General features: G+C 48.2%; 1 protein-coding gene across 2 annotated transcripts in view; it reads left to right on the top strand.

Annotated features, from left to right (window-relative positions):
• Positions 1-3,992, top strand: part of SMAD7 (SMAD family member 7) — a 39,775-nt gene extending 35,783 nt beyond the window's left edge. For both annotated transcript variants that reach the window (XM_025211557.1, XM_025211558.1), the window contains exon 4: positions 1,886-3,992. In XM_025211557.1, coding sequence (XP_025067342.1) covers positions 1,886-2,424 — 539 coding nt within the window. In that variant the 3' untranslated portion in view covers positions 2,425-3,992. The remainder of the gene's footprint in view (positions 1-1,885) is intronic.
• Positions 3,993-18,984: the final 14,992 nt, after the last annotated feature.

The following is an 18,984-nucleotide window of genomic DNA, read 5'->3' on the forward strand; positions in this document are numbered from 1 at the left end:
TGCTAAGCCATATTTAACTCTCCTTTTATGGCTCCCCTTTTGGGGGTGGGGGGGAATTATACATGAAGCAAAGCTCATCTGGTTGAAAGTGTTTTCAGAGCAGAGTGATGTACGATGCATGCGAGACCGTGGGTACCTTTGGCCTCCTCCTGGCTTACCCACACTTCACATAGAGAAGATTTCTGCAGCTGATTAGCGACTCCAGGATTACGTTATCTGCATTGATTTACTGTTGCCAAAATTGATTATCTGCAGCTAGGGTTTGAGGGTGAGGAGGGAATCAGTTGCTGCGTTCAGAAGTCTGTAGGTTCAGCGCTCAGCAGTTTTCGGCTTCAGAAGACTTCAGAGAGAGCGTCTTCACTGCGGAGTTATGCCTGGTGATCGGCACCTGGGGTAGCCTGCTGGGATGCAAGTGCCCGCTTGACAAAGTCCTGCTTGAGTTACAGGACCCCCATCTGTGAGCTTTAGTCTGTGCCCCAGTGTGGGCTGGCAAGTCCAGGTATAACGTACCACCATGCTTGGGAGTCGCTGGGTTTTGTACATACAGGGTCTTCATAAAGTCCTTGTGCACTTTTAAACTTTAATAACTTAGGCGGTGCACAAGGACTTTATGAAGACCCTGTAGATATGGGGTAAGGTGAGTGCAGCATTCAGGTAAGAGCTTAGTTTCATTGTGCAGTGAAGACATATCCATGGGCATCAACTAACTGCTGTCTGGGATGCCCCAGCTGTGTACATTGTTCTTATCTACGCTCGAGGGCTGCTAACAAGGCTAGAGATGGGAAGGAGCAGGCGTGTGTCAGAGGAGTTCCTAAAGTCCCTGTTCACTAGGCCATGCCCCAAACACGCTACTTGGAAATTTTAACCCCATTGGCGTCATTAGAGCGATACAACCCCACAGTGGAGACATGGTTTGGCTGATTATTAAACATGCTTAACTGGAATGGTTGTGCTGCAAACACAGTGTGTGTGTGTGTGTGTGTGCGCGCGCGCGTGTGAGCACACTGCTGACTCTTCCTCTTTCTCTCCTGGGTGCTGTGCCTGAAGGGCCACATTTTCAAAGGTATTAAAGTGCTTAAAGTTGCAGACGGGTACTTAATGGAGTTTTTCTAAGGTGCCAAAGCAGATTGGGAGCCTGATTCCCACTGAAAACAATTAGCACTGAAGTAGGTGGGCATCAAGGTAGATGCCTAACTTGCTTCTGAAAACCTGGCCAGGTGCCTTGCTGTGTCTTGAGGCACCTAAAGAACCCTTGGAAATCTGCCTCGGAGGGATTATGACCTGGGCTCGGGTGTTACAGGTTACAGGCTCTTGAAAATGTTATCTAAGTGGTTTTGGGCAAGTGACTTGGGTGAAGCCCCCAGGTCTTCAGAGACATGAAGATACCTAATACGCACCAAATGGGTGTCTAAATACGTCATGGGAATCTGAGCCTATGTTACTTTTTGGGAAGCGGAACCTAACAAAGAGAATCATCTCAAAGGCCTCCTGCCACATTTGGGGGATGTCCCAAACTTATTTGGGACATATCCATTTCTGTAGGTCCAGTTTGAGATACTTCAAGGAGCTGTACTTCTAGTGGACAAGTCCATAGCATTTTTGGAAAATGTGGGTCCTTTTGGTTATCTTGGGTTGGGCATCCAGAATTCACCTCTGAAAGCTTTGGCTAAGGATAGTTGGAAGGAATTTTACCCCCTGGGTAGATGGCCACAGATTTGGAGGGGGGTTGTCTTCCTCTAGTGTGGGACGTGTGTCAGTCTTCCTTGGATCTCTTGTGTGCTTTAACAACCTTTCTGGAGGCAGTGTACCATAAGTGCTTTATATTTATTAGATTACATTATCCCTGCTTTATTACATTTGCCATTTTTTCTGCCCCTTTCTCTAGATTCCCAAGTTCTTCAGGAGCCGGGGGATCGGTCACACTGGTGCGTGGTGGCATACTGGGAAGAGAAAACGCGCGTGGGTCGGCTGTATTCTGTCCAAGAGCCCTCCCTGGATATCTTCTATGATCTACCTCAGGGGAACGGTTTCTGCCTCGGACAGCTCAATTCAGACAACAAAAGCCAGCTGGTGCAGAAAGTCCGCAGCAAAATTGGTTACGGCATCCAGCTGACCAAGGAAGTGGACGGCGTATGGGTATACAACCGCAGCAGTTACCCAATCTTTATCAAGTCGGCCACACTGGACAACCCCGACTCCAGGACGTTGCTGGTTCACAAAGTGTTTCCAGGATTTTCCATCAAGGCTTTTGACTATGAGAAGGCGTACAGCTTACAGAGGCCTAACGACCATGAGTTCATGCAGCAACCATGGACCGGCTTTACTGTTCAGATCAGCTTTGTGAAGGGCTGGGGCCAGTGCTACACAAGACAGTTTATCAGCAGTTGCCCGTGCTGGTTGGAGGTTATTTTTAATAACCGATGACTCGAGACAGAGTGGACTCATGACATTTATAACTACTTTGCTGCTAATATTTCCTTCTGAGTGCTTGCTTTTCATGCAAACTTTTTTGTTTGTTTTGGTTTTTTTTGTTTTGTTTTTTTCTGTTTTGAGAAATAGCTTATGGAAAGATTTTTTTTTTTTTGCCTTGGTATTTTGATGAATATATATATATTTTTTTTAAAAGTGTGAATGACCAACAACTCGGAAGGAGAAGGTGTGGGAGGGGATTACATCAGATAATCATTTCATGCCTCTGAAATTATTCCCCTATATGATGAGTGGCATTCGGAGTTACTTGCCGTTTGTTATAGCTCCCGCTCTCGGATACCAAAACAAGATACCTAGATGTTATACAGACCTGAGTTCTACTACTGCAAGACATCTCGTCTTCCCTTTTGTGACGAGGAGTGTGCACGTGCCCTCTTTCTCTCTCCTCGCTCTTTCTCCCCCTCTCTCGCACACACAAGGGCCATCTCTCTCTCTAGTTTCTGCCTTGAGGTGGCACATTCCAGATGCTACTTGTCAAAGCATGGCACACTTTGCTCATGTGAAGTCAAACTGAGACCCTCTCCCCCCTTTCCCACTGCCCCCACAGTGACAACGCCATGTTGCCACTGACACACAACGAATGTACGTGCCCACGCACACAGGCAGCACCGGGAGTGAACGCAGTGAAGTGAAAACCTTGCTAATAAGTTACTTAGCCTTCTTTATTTTATTTTATTTTATTTTGTGTATGCTTGTTGGTTTATTTAAGATCACGTCTTGCCACTGTGTTATGCTGACAGTCCATCGTGGGAGCGTGGGTTTTGGAAGGAGCATGCCCATTCTTTCAGTGCTTTTTATCGTTTCTTGATACAGGAAAAAAAAAAAAGAAAAACATGCATGGCCCACGCTTTTCAATTTGAGCTGAGATGCAGACTTGGTGAGAAAATATAAGCCTAAAGAAAACGATAACAAACAGGAAAAAAGTATTCAGACTATTTGGTCCATCATAACCTGCCTTGACCAGGTTATAACGGTACCATTTGTATCCAGAAATGCAGTCATTCTTTCATTTCGTCTTGAATTCATACGCACGTATGATACTTTTACACTGTTCTTAGCTCAATGAGCATGTTTAGACCTTAACATAAGCTATTTTTCTAAATATAAAGGTTTAAATGAACAAGAGAGCATTCTCATTGGAACTTTAGCATTGTAGTGCTTTGGAAATAAAACAAAACAACAAAAAAAAAGGACTCCTAAAAAAAACAAACAACCCTGAGATTTATTAAAGAAAAATTGTATTTTATGTTATATATAAATATATTATTACTTGTAAATATAAAGACGTTTTATAAGCATCATTATTTATGTATTGTGCAATGTGTATAAACGAGAAAAAATAAGAAAGATGCACTTTGCTTTAATATAAATGCAAATAACAAATGCCAAATTAAAAAAACAAACAAACAAACACGAGATTGGTGTTTTTTTCTATGGGTGTTATCATCCAGATGAATGTTTTTTCTAAAGGAGTTTATGTTCCATTAAAAAATAAAAATGTACACTTGATCTGATCCTGTGCAGAGTGACTTTGTTAGTGCCTGGGCCTGGGTAGATGCAACTAAAGTAGCTATAAGCATCCAGGTCTGAGGTGCAGGACCCGTTCCTTTCCAGCACACGTTACCACATATCTGGGGTTGAGGGGGGCATGAGCAGTCCCAAGGGGTGCTCTTATAGACTGGGCTTCTGCTTCTTGGGTTTCAGGAGATACAGGCTTGCTCAGCTGCAAACTTCTGGGATACTGGGCAAGTCACTTAACCTGCCTGCTCATAATTGCCAGTACTATTCTGGAGCTGTATTGACCTTGATCTCCATTGCTGTTGGGTATTGTTTCTATCTTACCTCCTACCTAAATCTATGGGTGGGAACAGGACTTCAGCCACTATGGGAGTCACATAGCTAGACTCGGATTCCCCTCTCACCGTCTCCAAGGCTGTACATGCAGACCAGCCTCACAGCAATCAGGCACAATGTCCAAAGGTTGTTTTTGTTCTCACACCGTCCATTACAGCCTGGGTAGAGATGGCTGCACAGCTGCTTCTGGGCTAGTCGATGGTCTGACATACCATGGGACAATGAAACATTGGACATGTAACCAAAAAAAAAAATCCCGGATAACTGGTTGGAAGTCTTAAGAACATTTGCGCTTCTAGGGAGATGAGTTTGTTCAATACAAGGCAGCCCTTTCCAGACTGACCAGTTTCCAGTGCAACTCTGTGGGATCTACAGGTGGGGCATCCAGGTGGGTTCAGGGGAAGTGGGAACTGGAGCACGTGGAGCCCCTAGTCTGGTAGGGATGTGCCCAGGCTCACCTGCCTTCTGCTACAAGCCTTCCTTCATACCTCTAGATAAGCACAACTTCGTTCCCCAGCCATTGCCCACTCCCACTGGCATGCAGCTAGAGTGAGGGGTGGGGTGTGAGTGAGCAGGCTAAGAGTAGGTAGGGGCTGGCCAGACCCATGGGCAGGGCAGGGTTTGTGCAGCACGTCCTGGGGGTAATGCAAGAGGACGGGCAATTGGACAGCTACCTGGGATGAGAGGGGCTGGGGGCATGATGAGGGGGGAGAAATCAGCATTTAGAGCCCTTTTGAGAGAGTTAAGTGGAGGGATGTATAGAGATGCAATTAAAGACATGAGGAAACTAAGGATAAACCTGTTTTTGGACATTAAGCCCGAGGGAACAGTCATGGGTTGGCCATGAAAATGGAGTCTTAGGATGTGAGGGCTCCCATCACTAGCCTTTTTTAACTTTACCACTTCCTCTTCCAGCCCCTGTGGGGGTGGGGGTTACCTCGTCTTCCCTGTAGGGACACCAGTGTGCCCCCCAGCTTGGCAGGCACTGTCTTGCTGGCTTGGGCAGTAAAAGTAACTATCACAGATGGCTTTTGAACTGGCCCTCTCAAACTGAAGCTAATCTACAAATGATTGAAGTCCCCACCTTTCTTTGACAAGGAATTCAAATGGAAAAGCACCGCAGTCCTAGAGAGCAAGCCGGCCTCAAACAGGTACAGCTTAGGACCCACCAGGCTCCCGATGTGTGTTGGTCCCTGGGTCAGGGCTTGGGGAATGGGATTCCTTTCAAGCCCAGCTTTTTCTTTTGCTTAGGAGGTGCTAGCTGCGATCATATTTTTTGATGAGGGCCTTTCTAGATGCCTAGGCTGGTGGAGGACAGCCCTTCATGGCAGGAGCTGTGCCTTGCCATGCATTTGAAGAGCCTCCATGACAATGGACCTATGGCCCTGGAGGAAATGTCTAGGAGCTGTAGCATTGCAAACAGCACTAACATTTGGGGGCTACGGGGAACGGACAGTAAGAACTGTGTGTTCCCACATTGGACCTTATTTTGCCTTAGCCACAATACTGCTTTTGGTCATAAGCTGGTTTTCAAGTGTAGACCAAGGCACAAGTCACGCTCCAGCCCATTATACCAGCCTCAGGCTCTCGCCATCAAAATCAGCAATTCTTCAGTTCCTAATACTGTTAGTCAGGCTGTCTTGCTTGATATACTCTTAAGTGATGTCTCAGAGGTCAAATGTTGTGGAAACTTGAGCCAGGCTATAATTCAGTTTGTTTTCTTAGTGTGCTCTGCCAACAGACTCTGAATATTCAGTAATCACATCACAGCTTTTCCATGGCCCAGTGGTCAGCCCGATGATGCACAGATTCATAGCTGTTAGGGGCTGGATGGGACCTTGGAAGATCATCGGGTCCAGCCCCCTGCACCAGGTGGGAAAGACAACCGGGGTCAAGTGACCCCAGCGAGGTGACCGTCCAGTCTCGTCTTGACGATTTACAGGGTAGGTGATTGTACCACGTTTGGAGGGAATCCTGTCCACATTTGCACCAGGGTGAACCCCTCATTACACAGTGCTATTTTAAATCCATCTTGGCTTTGGTATCAGACCCATGCAGCAACTATAGTTGATCTTAGCCCACAAGAGACTGAGTTGTGAGCTGTGTTTTCTTCAGGCCATAGGGACATGTAAGAATCAACCTCGTACCTTTTTTTTTAAAAGCATTAAAAATTAACCTTTTTGCTTACAACTAGCTCAATGTCTTCTCAACCAGGGGCCGAGGTACCTTGGGATGTCTTGAGATCTGATGATGACCATCATGGTTTGTACTAGTGCTTAAACATAACTGCATTTCTGCCCAGGTCTAAGCATCTCACACAATTAACATGCCATGAACGAGAAAGATTAAGCTAGAACATTTTAAAGCAAAGTTTTTTGCTTATCACATTGAACTGTCTTCGCATTTATCAGCTTGAGGATTAGACCAGTACAGCTCTCAGGAGCTCCTGACTCAGGAGCCTGTGTTCACTTCCCAGCTGTCTGTCTGTCTGTCTCTCATCATGAGGGCCAGATTTCTCACACTTCCTTCTGGCAGCGAGCTCCAAAACAGCCACGAGCTCCATTGCTAGCATGGAACTAGCTCATTTTTTTTTGTCTGCAAAGTGCGTTATCATCAGCTGCATCCACAATTATTTTGTCCCTGCAAGCCTGAATGTACAAAAGGGCAGTGAGCTTGAGGCAGGGCCAGGTCTGCAGTGTGAAACCGGGTGTTTGCAGAGACCCCAGAGAGGATTTCTAATGGGCTTGCTTGGAATGGTTTGGGTGCCTACATTGTTTTGCCTTCACCTACCCTGTGGTCAAGCTTTGGATGCTTGATATGAGCAGCAAGCATAAGCTGCAAAGGCACATCCTGAAGCTTAATTTGCAGCCTTGGGTCAAACTAAAGGATGGGGCTAAATCATGTCCTAGCTTTAGGAGTGGGGACATAAGCAGTAAAGCCATGGTTGTTCCAAGCCTTAGTGGAACTGATCCTTTCTCCATGTCCCATTGCCACATGGATTCATGCTCAAGAAAGCTAATGTGCAAGTAAGACTGAAATATCTACATCCCCATGTGCCCAAGGTGCCCAACTTGCCTTACAAAGGGTCCAAGTGAAGACAGCCCAACTGCAGTCGCAATTGAAGGATCCACTGAAGACAGCGGCAAGACTCTCCTTCTGGTGGTAAGAACTGGATGGGGAGGGAGCTCACGTGGGGGATCATTCCTATTGTTCCTGCCTAGAGCAGCTACTGCATGCTGTGCAGATAGGGTGAGAAGTGCTGAGCAGGACTGAATCTGCAAGGGCTCTAAGGAAGGTGCTAGGCTAGTTCTGCCCAGCCATGGCTGTCTGGTATGACTTTGCTGTCTGTTGCATACCTGTTCCCAACTTGTCTTTAATGTCTTGGATGGCAGTAGCCAGTCACTCCCTAGCATAACACATGAGGATCAAGCACTTTATAGGGTAGACATGAAAATAGATATGCCTCTAAGAGAATCCATGTGCTCCTGTGGTTTTCACTCCATTCACTGTCCTAGTTCCCCATCCCCGCCAGAAGCCACAGTGCATCCTGCTGTACCAAAATGTCATGGTGTTAAGATGCTCAGACATCGCCAGGTTTAGATACAGATAGCATAAAATCTGTGACAGCAATGTACAATGCTCCTGTAAAAGGATTTCACTGGAAATTTGGGATCCCTGACATCAATCTTTTCCTGTTGCTAACTGTAATCTTGCTTTGTACGAAGACTCCAGTATAATCAGTACTAAATCTTCTAATGATATACTGTGACACTGAAAAAGCCCCAACTGTGCTATAATTTACTGTGTAGCTCTGCTGAGCAATAATTGAAGAGCGCAATAAAGTAGATACAAACCATAGAACTTTTTGCTGATAAATCATATGTGAAAAATGCTTCAACTGTCAGCTGCTGATAATAGAATAGGGTCTATAATGTTTCATGTACTGCAAGGGATAGAGGTGGGCTGAAGGGAAAGTGCTATTGCTATTTCACTTTATTTTAAGCCTGGTGCTATGCGCCTAGCAAATCTCACATGCTAAGCCAATCTGGGTCTTGGATGGAAGACTTCCAAGTTAGAAGCAAGGACTGCAAGTGGGTTTGTTGCGGGTAGGTCTTGCTTGACCAATCTCATTTCCTTTTACGACCAGGTAACCTATCACCTGGACAAGGGAGAAGAGATTGATGTTGTATATCTTGACTTCAAAAAAGCCTTTGATCTGGTATCCCATGATCATCTCTTGGCAAAACTGGCCAATTGTGGCCTTGGGTCCACCACGATCCGCTGGCTGGGAAATTGACTTCTGTCAACCACCACCCTCTGGGTCCAATCACAGAGCCAATCGTCTTGGTGCGCTGTGACCAGTGGGGTCCCCCAAGGCTCTGTCCTTGGACCCATATTGTTCAACATCTTCCTTGGACCCATATTGTTCAATGTCTAATGATGTGGACATTGGAGTCAGAAGCAGACTGGCCAAGTTCGCCGATGACACCAAACTTTGGGGCAAAGCGTACACACCTGAGGACAGGAGGGCAATCCAGGCTGACCTGGACAGGCTCAGCAAATGGGCAGATGAGAACCTGATGGTGTTTAACACTGAAAAATGCAAGGTTCTCCACCTTGGGAGGAAAAACCTGCAGCATCCTTATAGGCTCGGTAGTGCTACGCTGGCTAGTACTACGGAAGAAAGAGACTTGGGGGTCATCATTGACCACAAGATGAACATGAGTCTTCAATGCGATGCTGCGGCTAGTAAAGCGACCAAAATGCTGGCTTGCATCCACAGATGCGTCTCAAGCACATCCTGGGACATCATTCTCCCCTTGTACTCGGCCTTGGTGAGGCTGCAGCTTGATGGAGTACTGCATCCAGTTTTGGGCCCTACAATTCAAAAAGGATGTGGAGAAGCTTGAGAGAGTCCAGAGAAGAGCCACGTGCATGATCAGAAGTCAGGAAAACAGACCTTACAACGCGAGCCTGAGAGCTATGGGGCTTTTTAGCCTGGAAAAGTGCAGGCTCAGGGGTGATCTGGTGGCCACCTATAAGTTTATCAGGGTGACCACCAGTATCTGGGAGAACGTTTGTTCACCAGAGCGCCCCAAGGGATGACGATGTCGAACGGTTATAAACTACTACAAGACCATTTCAGGCTGGACATAAGAATTTCTTTATTGTCCGAGCCCCCAAGGTCTGGAATAGCCTGCCATCGGAGGTGGTTTAAGCATCTACATTGAACACCTTCAAGAGTAAATTGGATGCTTATCTTGCTGGGATCCTATGACCCCAGCTGACTTCCTGCGCTCCGGGCGGTGGTGGGCTGGACTCGATGATCTTCTGAGGTCCCTTCTAGCCCTAATGTCTATGAAATCTATGAAACGCTGTGTATTGGTGCCTTTCCCTTGGAGTCACATAGTGATTTCTTTGTCTACCATGGAACTGGCAGACGGGGTGGGCAGGGGGTGCTGTGGGCAGAACTGTTATTCAGAGAAGACACCAAAATGAAGACCTAACTACTTGTGTTATGGTTCTTACGTGGGGCACGGGGTCTTTCCACAACTGGGCTCCCCTCTAGAGAGCTCCCTCATGACCCTGTTGTCCCGGCTTGAGCAACTTGAGACTGCAGAGAAATCACAAAACAGGCCCTAGCTGAGTAAGTATTGAGCACTATTTTTAGTGGTGGTCCCCTCTTGGTTTGTGTCCACCTGATGTCTTCTGTCTTATACTGGAAGCACCTTGAGGATGGAGCCTTCTGTATTTGCATACGTTCAGCACAGTGGGGTCTTAGACTGGCTCCTTGGAGGTATCTCAAGTCAAATGACTAATGGTTATTAAAATAATTACATTACAAGATTCATTATTAGCTGAGATCTTGGTATGCAAGAAAGTTGCACCATTCCAGTTTAAACAGATGTGAATAACAATTTAATGACATCAATGCAAAGCCCTGTGTAGGCACCCTGATCTTGGTTTGCAAGTGGCTTCTTGGGAGTTAAATTGACTTTTGAACTAATTGGCTTAGGCTGATTCACTATAAGGGCTTCTTCAACCCCAAGAGGATTGTCTACAGAGGGTGTGGCACTGATTTAACTGAATCAGATTAAAAGATGCCTTTGGTTAACCTGGTACAAATCTGCATATAGATAAGGGCTAAAGGAATGGGCTCACCATCAAGTTACAATGGAATAAATGAGGGTGGGGATTTACAGAGCATCTGTAAATTTACAGAGCATCCGCCCCTTTTTTACAGATTTACAGAGCATCCCCTGTTTTTTTAAATACATAGGGGTTAAAAAGAAGGTACCAAATAATGTGGGGCCTCTGCAGGACATGCTTGGTAATCTGGTGGTAGCACCAGATGACAAAGCTAATCTCTTTACCAGATTCTTTGCTTCCATTTTTCTGAGCAGGGACCGGGACATCCCCCCACACTGAGACCCCCGGACAGATCCAGGGGAGGCGCAGCCAGGCCCAGGGTCAGGGAGGACCTAGTCAGGGCACTTCTGGAGGGACTAGATGTGTTCAAATCAGCAGGTCCTGACGATCTCCACCCCAGAGTGCTGAGGGAAGTGGCAGAAGTCATTGTGGGACCCCTGGCACGGCTTTACAAGCACTCATGGTGCTCTGGTGAGGTGCCTGACAACTGGAAAAGGGCCAATGTGGTCCCCATTTTCAAAAAAGGAAGGAAGGAGGACCCAGGAAACTATAAGCCAGTTAGTCTTACCTCGGTCCTGGGGAAGGTCTTTGAGAAAATTATCCAGGAGCACATCTGTGAGGGGCCAGCAGGGGAGATTATGCTTAGGGGCAACCAACATGGGTTCATTGAAGGCAGGTCCTGTCAGACCAACCTGGTGGCCTTCTATGACCAGGTCACAAAAGCCTTGGATGCAGGTGTTGCAGTGGACATAGTCTTTCTGGACTTTAGGAAGGCCTTCGACACTGTCTCTCACCCCATCCTCATTAAGAAATTAGGCGACTGTGGTGTCAACGCCTACACAGTCAGATGGGTTGCAAATTGGCTGGAGGGCTGCACGCAGAGAGTGGTGGCGGACAGGTCATTTTCGACCTGGAGGGATGTGGGCAGTGGGGTTCCCCAGGGCTTGGTCCTTGGGCCCGCACTGTTCAATATCTTCATTGGTGATTTGGACAAAGGAGTGAAAAGCACCTTGTTCAAGTTCGCAGATGACACTAAGATGTGGGGAGAAGTGGGCATGCTAGAAGAGAGGGACAGGCTGCAACTAGATCTAGACAGGTTATAGGGGTGGGTGGATGAGAACAGGATCGGTTTCAACAGTGACAAGTGCAAGGTGCTGCGCCTGGGGAGGAAGAACCAGCAGCATACCTACAGGCTGGGGAACTCCCTTCTTGTCAGTGCAGAGGCAGAAAAGGATCTTGGAGTCATCATTGATGCCAAAATGAACATGGGCCGACAGTGTGGGGATGCGGTTGGGAAGGCCAACCGCACCTTGTCGTGCATCCACAGATGCATCTCAAGCAGGTCCAAGGAGGTGATCCTCCTCCTCCATGTGAACACTGCTCAGGCCACAGTGGGAGTACTGCGTCCAGTTCTGGGCGCCGCACTTCAGGAGGGATGTGGACAGCATGGAGAGGGTCCAGAGGAGGACCACTCACATGATCAGGAGGCAGCAGGGCAGGCCCTATGAGGAGAGGCTATGAGACCTGAACCTGTTCAGCCTCCACAAGAGAAGGCTGAGAGGGTACTTCACTGTCAGGGCAGCTAGGATCTGGAACCAACTTCCAAGGGAAGTGATGCTTGTCCCTACCCTGGGGGTCTTCAAAAGGAGGCTAGACAGCCACCTAGCTGGGGTCATTTGACCCCAGCATCCTTTCCTGCCCATGGCAGGGGGTCAGACTAGATGATCTGCTTAGGTCCCGTCTGACCCTACCAACTATGAAACTATGCTGCCCCACAGTAAATGCTCATGTGCACATGTACCCCATGATAAAGGGAAGCTAATCTTTGGGCCCTTCTGTCACTGAGCAGTGAGCTGCCACTTACCTCAGGGTAAATGTGTGTGCATGGGCAGTTACCGCAGAGCAGGTGACTTGCTGAAAAACCCTCCCCTTCTGACTCACGGTGACGTGATTGCATGCTCGTGCTCCAAGACTGGAACAGGCCCCCACCCAGCCAGAACTGGGCCGGGGGAGACATGAATTATGGGGTGCCAGGGATGAGTGGGGTTCTGTTGTGGTAACAAAGGAGGGAAGGTAAGCCATGGAGGACTCTGATACCATGGTGCACGCAGGGAGGGTGAGTGAGTGAATGTGTGTATGCACAGTGCAAAGAGACACAGGGCCAGATTGCCAAAGGGATTTGGGTGCCCACCAGGATTTTCTAAAGCGCCTAGACTGAGTAGGTGCCGAGCTGGCACATCTCTGCACCCAAAGCCACTTCAATACCTTTGAAAATGTGGGCTGTTGAGCACAAAAGGGGTGAGGAGCTGGCAGAGCAGCCTTGAATTGAGGGCTGGCCCCTCAGCTCATGTGCTGTTGAAGGGAAAGGGCAATTTGGCATTGGTTGCTTCTGCTGCCAGGGACCAGAGTCCTTTTGTGGCAGACACATAATGAGCAGGTAGCCCCTGCCTCAAAGAGCTAACACTTCAGGCCAGGGCTGTCGACTTGTGAGCCAGATCTGGTCCTTGGTGCCATGTCATCTGGCCCATGGGGCTCCCCACAGGTCTGGAAATTCGGCACTGGGGGATTGGTGGCATCCCCAGTGCTGGGTCCAATCCTGGCATTCAGGGCTCAATCTGGGACTGGCCTCATGCCACTCATGTGGCCCATGGGGCCAAACACCTGAGCACCGCTGTTTGAAGTCAAAGGACAAAAGCATACAGCTGTTGGAGGGGGTCTCCTCTCTGATCTCCTGCACAACTGCACACAGCAGAGCAGAGATCTGCCAAGAGCTCTTGGCTCTGCGCTCTTGGGTCCAATGATGACTTGATTCTGGAGGGGCCTAACTCAGGGCAGTCTTGCCCTGAAGCCAACAGAAGCATTGCCAGAACAAGGCCGGCAGGATCCGGCCTTTAAAGGGCACAGAGGTCATCCAAGAGCACCTCAGACTAAAATCCCCCTGACTGGTGCATGACCCACCCCCATTTCCTGATTCAGCCCGTGCTCCTGCATGGTGTTGCGTTACATAACCCAGCATGGGGGCCTGCAATCTAAAGCGGGTTCTCAAACTGGATATCTGGCATCAAGTCCATGCCAAACCGCCCCGTGGTGCAGGGCCCAAAGCATCCGTGGCATCTGAGGAGTGATTTGCCGGCTATTCGAACTATTTCGGAATAGCCTAGCACGTCTCCACAGCTGCCTTGTTTGGCTGGCTGCTCGCAGGTTTTCTCACACACTCGCTGGATGGCCTGAGGACTAATTCTGCAAGCCAGTCATTGCAGACAGGTCCCTGTGCCTCGCATAGCACTCATCATCAAACTTTGTGGGGTGCTGGATGGGCACAAAGGTTTGCCCATGCTGGCAGGATTGGGGCCCTGGAGAAGAACACCTTTCTCGAGCCAAGCAGTACATTAGGGCATTATTGTACAAGAGGGGAGAGTGACAGGTAGGCCAGGGTGCAGTGATGTGCATGATCTTCCCTTGGGGCCTTACCTAGTCCTTCACCGGACAGCACTTCTGATAGGGCCTTTCTTCCTATCCTCTCCCCACCACCTCTGCTCTGTCAACCATTCTGTTGGTCTACTTGGCCTATAACCATCTCCAGATCTACTTCCACGCTGCTCCATGTGTCTGCGGTGAACCTAGCAAAAGACCAAGCTGAGTCTCCTCCTCCATTGCCATCATGTAGTCTCATTACTGCTGCAAAGCCCAGTAGTAATCCATGTGTCCCTGCTCAGGGCTTCCCAGTGCCTCCTATCCACTCTGCCGCTATCTGGCTTAGATCACACACTCTTGTTCAAAAGTAACAAGAAATGATCAAACAGCACATGACAACCAGGTCTTAAGTTGAGCACCCAGAATTACTAGTCACTTTTGAAAATGGCATGACATCAACATTTATTACCAGTATTATGATAGCACCTAGCATCCCCACTGTGTTAGGTGCAGCACACACCCAAATAAAGGTGGTCCCTGACCTGATGAGCTTGCAGTATTAAAAGGCAAGACAGACCGGGGCAGGGAAAGAAAAGAGAGGCTGAGAGGGATGAAGTGACCCGCCCAGGATCACAGAGCAAGTCAGTAGCAGAGCCAAGAACAGACTCCTGTGTCCCGACGCCCAGATCTGTGCTCTAGCTTTCTGCAGGGACAGGCCGGGACTGGCCAACTGCATTTCTGTCTCATACAGCATGGATCGCATTGTCAGCTCTTAACAAGCAATGCCTGGTATCATGTTTAAAAAAAACAACATCAGACCAGGTTTAGTTCATTCTTCTAACGAGCCAGTTTCTTGTAAAGCAGCCCACCCTCAGCACTCGGAGACTGGTCTACATTTACTCACAAAGGTTGGGCGCTGAAGTAGGGGAGGGGAGGCCTGAGCAATGTGACTACAGCATAGGTCACAATGTCAATTTTTTTGTTGTCCATTTTTTTTCTTGCAAAGGTCACAGGAGTCTGACCCTCCACAGAGTCCTGCCCAGTGCTGCGATTCAAACAGCTCTACCATTGGCTTGCCTGTTGCACAGCCCCTCTCAAGCAGATGATTTACTTGATGGGGGAGACGGGTTCCTTCTGTGTCCTGTTTCTGTTAAACACACAAGTGGACGGTTAAAAGAAACAGGCCAAAGGGAACCAACTGACTGAGGCGTTCAGCTGGGAGAGGAGGGTTGTATCACTTGACTTGCTAGTTCCCCAGTATGAGCTGTAAAAATAGAGAGAGCACAAGCATCAGACCACAACACGCCCTTGAGACAGAAGCACTTTGAGTGTTGATTGAGGGCCATCTTGGGGCAGAAGGAGAGGAGAGAGCCCCACAATGTACAGGGGGCAGGATCTGTGCTTGGGAGAGTTCAGGGTTGGCTTTATGTTGTGCACCCAGAGATGTGCCCTTCTCTGCAAGAGCCTGGTTTGCAGGCTATTGACACCCCACTCCTGTACACCATTTGGGGAAGGACCAGGCCTCAGATTTGCTGCTTTATTTGTACATACTGGGCACATCTACACGTGTACTTTACTGCACAATAGACTAATTTAGTGTATAGTAAAGTGTCACTGTCTACACATGCCAGTGTAGATGAAGTTACAGCACCATTGGATAGTTTGGCCAGACACAGGTGCTATCCAATGGTGGAGTAAATTACTGTGCTTAAAAGCACACGTAGATGGTGATGTAAGGATTAGTTTACTGTGGCTCAAATTGCACTGGAGTTAATTCAGTCGCATTAATTGTACATGTAGATGCGCCCAATATGTAGCCTCCCTGGGGTGAAATTCAGACCCCACTGAAGTCAATAGTTTTGCTATTGAGGCCAGAATACCATCGGAACACAAAACTAGAAGGTCATCAAGTCCAGTCCTGTGCTGTCACTGCCTACACATCCTATAATTACTTTTATAAACTGATCAAGCTCCATCTTTTAAAACTGCTAGTCCACTTGCCTTCACTGCTCCTATTGGGAGGCCGCTAAAAAATCTCACTGAGATGATGGCTGGAAGCCTTCACCTAAATTCCAGCCCAAATTTACTCGTGGCTGGTACATACCCATTTACTGGTGTGCCATGATTGTCCTTTAGCTTAAAAGTCTCTTCTCTCTCTCTGGGATACTTATGGAAAGCAGCCATATGCCCTCTGCGCCCTTGTTTTCCTAGGTTGAATTAGCCTGACTTTTAGTTTTCACTTCTAAGACAACCTCACTATTCCCTCAATTACTTAAGCAGCCTGTCTCGGCAAGTATTTTCATTTGAATCCCTCTTCTTGGGGAATCTGCCATCTCCTTTCTCCATGCCTTCCTGCTCCAGAATGCTGTAAGGAACTGAGGGTTTGCTTCACCAGCATCCTCCTCCTCCTCCTCCTCTTTCAGGCAGAAAGGGAATAGAATAGGGCAGCAGTGTGAAATGTATGGCCCGTGAGCCAGATCCAACCTGTGGTGCTGTTTCAAACAGCCCACTGGGTTACAGGCAGCAGGAGGGCAAGGCTAGGGGGCATGGCCTGCCACAGAATACAGGGCCCTGGGTCTCAGTGGGTCTGCTGGTGGCAGGGGTTGAGTGAGAGCTTTGCAGATACACTGCAGTCCCTGGACCCCTACTGATGCTCCTGTACCTCCACCAGTGCTAAACCCCCACTACCACCTGTTGACCCTGCTCCTGTCCCTGGCCCCCCATCTCCACTGCCAGACCCCACTGTTGCCACTGGACCCTTGCTGCCACCACCAGATGTAGGCTGGGAGGAACCTCATGGTCCGGGTCTGGATGAGTTTGACATCCCTGACATAAGGTAATTACAGTCCTGCGCTGACCTTGCAGGAAGAGCAGGAAATTCCAAGGGACGCTGATACTAGGGTCCTGCTGACAGGTGATTGCTGAGTGGTGAGGTGAGGGGGTGCTGGCCATCATGCTCAACCACTGGAAGGGCCTTGGAAGGACCCAGCCCTCTCTTTACTTTAAGCTGAGAGACTGGCATGACTGACAGTTTCTCCTTGTGGCCTGGTAGGAAGCCTCTTGGCACTGTTTTATCACATGGGCAGGATGCTAAAGGTGCACATCAGTTTGGGGCCCAGCAACAGAAACTCCTAAACAAGCATTCACAAGCAGACGAGCTTCTTGAGCAAACATGGGGCAGTCAGATGGATAGACTTTGACTTCATTCCATGACAACTGTAGTCAATTGTAAGAGGAGAGACATTTCTTCTGTTCCCATCTCCCACAGGTCTTTAATGTTTTATTTCAGCAGCCAGACAGTCACTAGAAGCTAATCTTGTCCAGATCAATAATTTTGTCTGTATCGAAGTGCCCCATGTCATTATGCAAAGAACTCAACAGGAAGGCAGGAACAGTAGCAGGTCTGCATATGAATTGCCTGGCTGTTTAGCAGTATGATGCTGTGCCCCTTTCCTTTTCATGACCTCATCCCATTTGCAAAGTAGAAGAGGCATGTCAGGATACAGGGGTTTCTCCAGAGGCAGTTTGCCCTATCCCAACCACTCCCCTGCTATCCTTCAATCTTGGAACTGGCCTCCAAGGAGCCTGGATGCTGGATTTAGCCACTGTGGGTAGAACTGAACCCCTCTGTCTACCGGAGTCAGCAGGAGTTTCACTGTTGCTTTCACTGGGGCCATGGTGTCCCTTTAGTTAGGGGGATACTGAAAAAAACACCTTCCTTTTGCTGGTACAAGCCAGGCAAAACTCAGAAACCAGTGGAATGACATTGATGTCAAGCTGAAGTAATTGAGAGCAGAAGATTGAAGCCCTGACACATGAAGGAGGAATGGAAGATCCAGTTAGGTTCCTTTGTCACCAACAAGCTGATATTGTTAGTGATGTGCTTCGTTAGTGGACCTGAGCGCTTTAATCCACAAAACAAACTAAGCATCATTGATTCCTGGGTTTACAGCCTAGAGGGGAAATTTTTTCAGAGACAAACAGTGCGACACATTTACAAAGGAAGGCAATCCTGTGCCTTACCCGAGACAGGTGAGAAGCCTGACCATCTGTGTAGCAGCGGTGGTGTTTAGCAGGCTGCCTTGGAAATAATGACTCCTGTCTTAAAAAGAATATGTAAACCCAGAGCCAGACCACCATAGTCCACATGGGCCATGTCTACATGGTGGACCTACTGTGGCAACACTAGCACCTTCAGACATACTGCACTGCTCTCCCTGGGTGCCTATGCACATGCTCTGGGGTTGGGGGGGCACTTTAATTAGAGCAGCCCCAAGAGCTGCTCTAATTAAAGCGCCCGCAGTATCATACGTATTCAGCATCGCATGCTTCAAAATGGTGGTGGGGCACTTTAACTAAAGCTCATTCGACAGGTTTTAGTTAAAACACCCTTCCCCCCACCTCATTTTGAAGCATGGGGATGCTGAAGAGATGTGACACAGAGGCTGCTGGAGCATGCTAATTAGCATGCTCCAAAAGACTCTAATCGAGTCTGCTGTGACGCATGCTAATTAGCATGTGTTGGAGCAGATGTCTGGCATGTGTATAGGTGCCCCCTGTCCCTCCATCCCCCGGTTGGATTGGCAAAAGTTATAAGGGTTTTGGCTTCCTCTGCCCTGGTCCTCTTCCTAGGATCATCTGAGCACTAATTAACCTAACAAACTCCCTGCCACTTCCACACAAAGCAAAACCTCTTGTCTCTCCTTTTTTTATTGCTCAGTGTTGGGGTGTTGTTGTGGTCATTTTGAATAAACTGCTTTGTGACTGTCCTGTGCGAGGAGGGTTGGAGTGGATGGATCCAGCGCACAAATCGGTGCCTGAAAAATGTAGTGGCTTCAGGAAGCCCGTTCTCAGCCCATGCTCCTATCACCCAGTGGCAGTTGTCACTGCATGCTTCACCTGAGCAAAGTATGGGTACTTCTCATAGCAAATGGAAATCATCCCTCCTGCCAGTGCAAGTGGCAGTGAGATCATGAGACGTCCCATTTATACACCCGTTGCCCAACTGTACATCAAAGACAAAAGCTGAGTGACTGCCCAAGGATAATATTCCATGGAAGTAATATGCTCAGCAGG

Source organism: Alligator sinensis, unplaced genomic scaffold, assembly GCF_000455745.1.
Source record: "Alligator sinensis unplaced genomic scaffold, ASM45574v1 scaffold1204_1, whole genome shotgun sequence".
In the NCBI taxonomy this organism is placed as follows: Eukaryota; Metazoa; Chordata; order Crocodylia; family Alligatoridae; genus Alligator; species Alligator sinensis.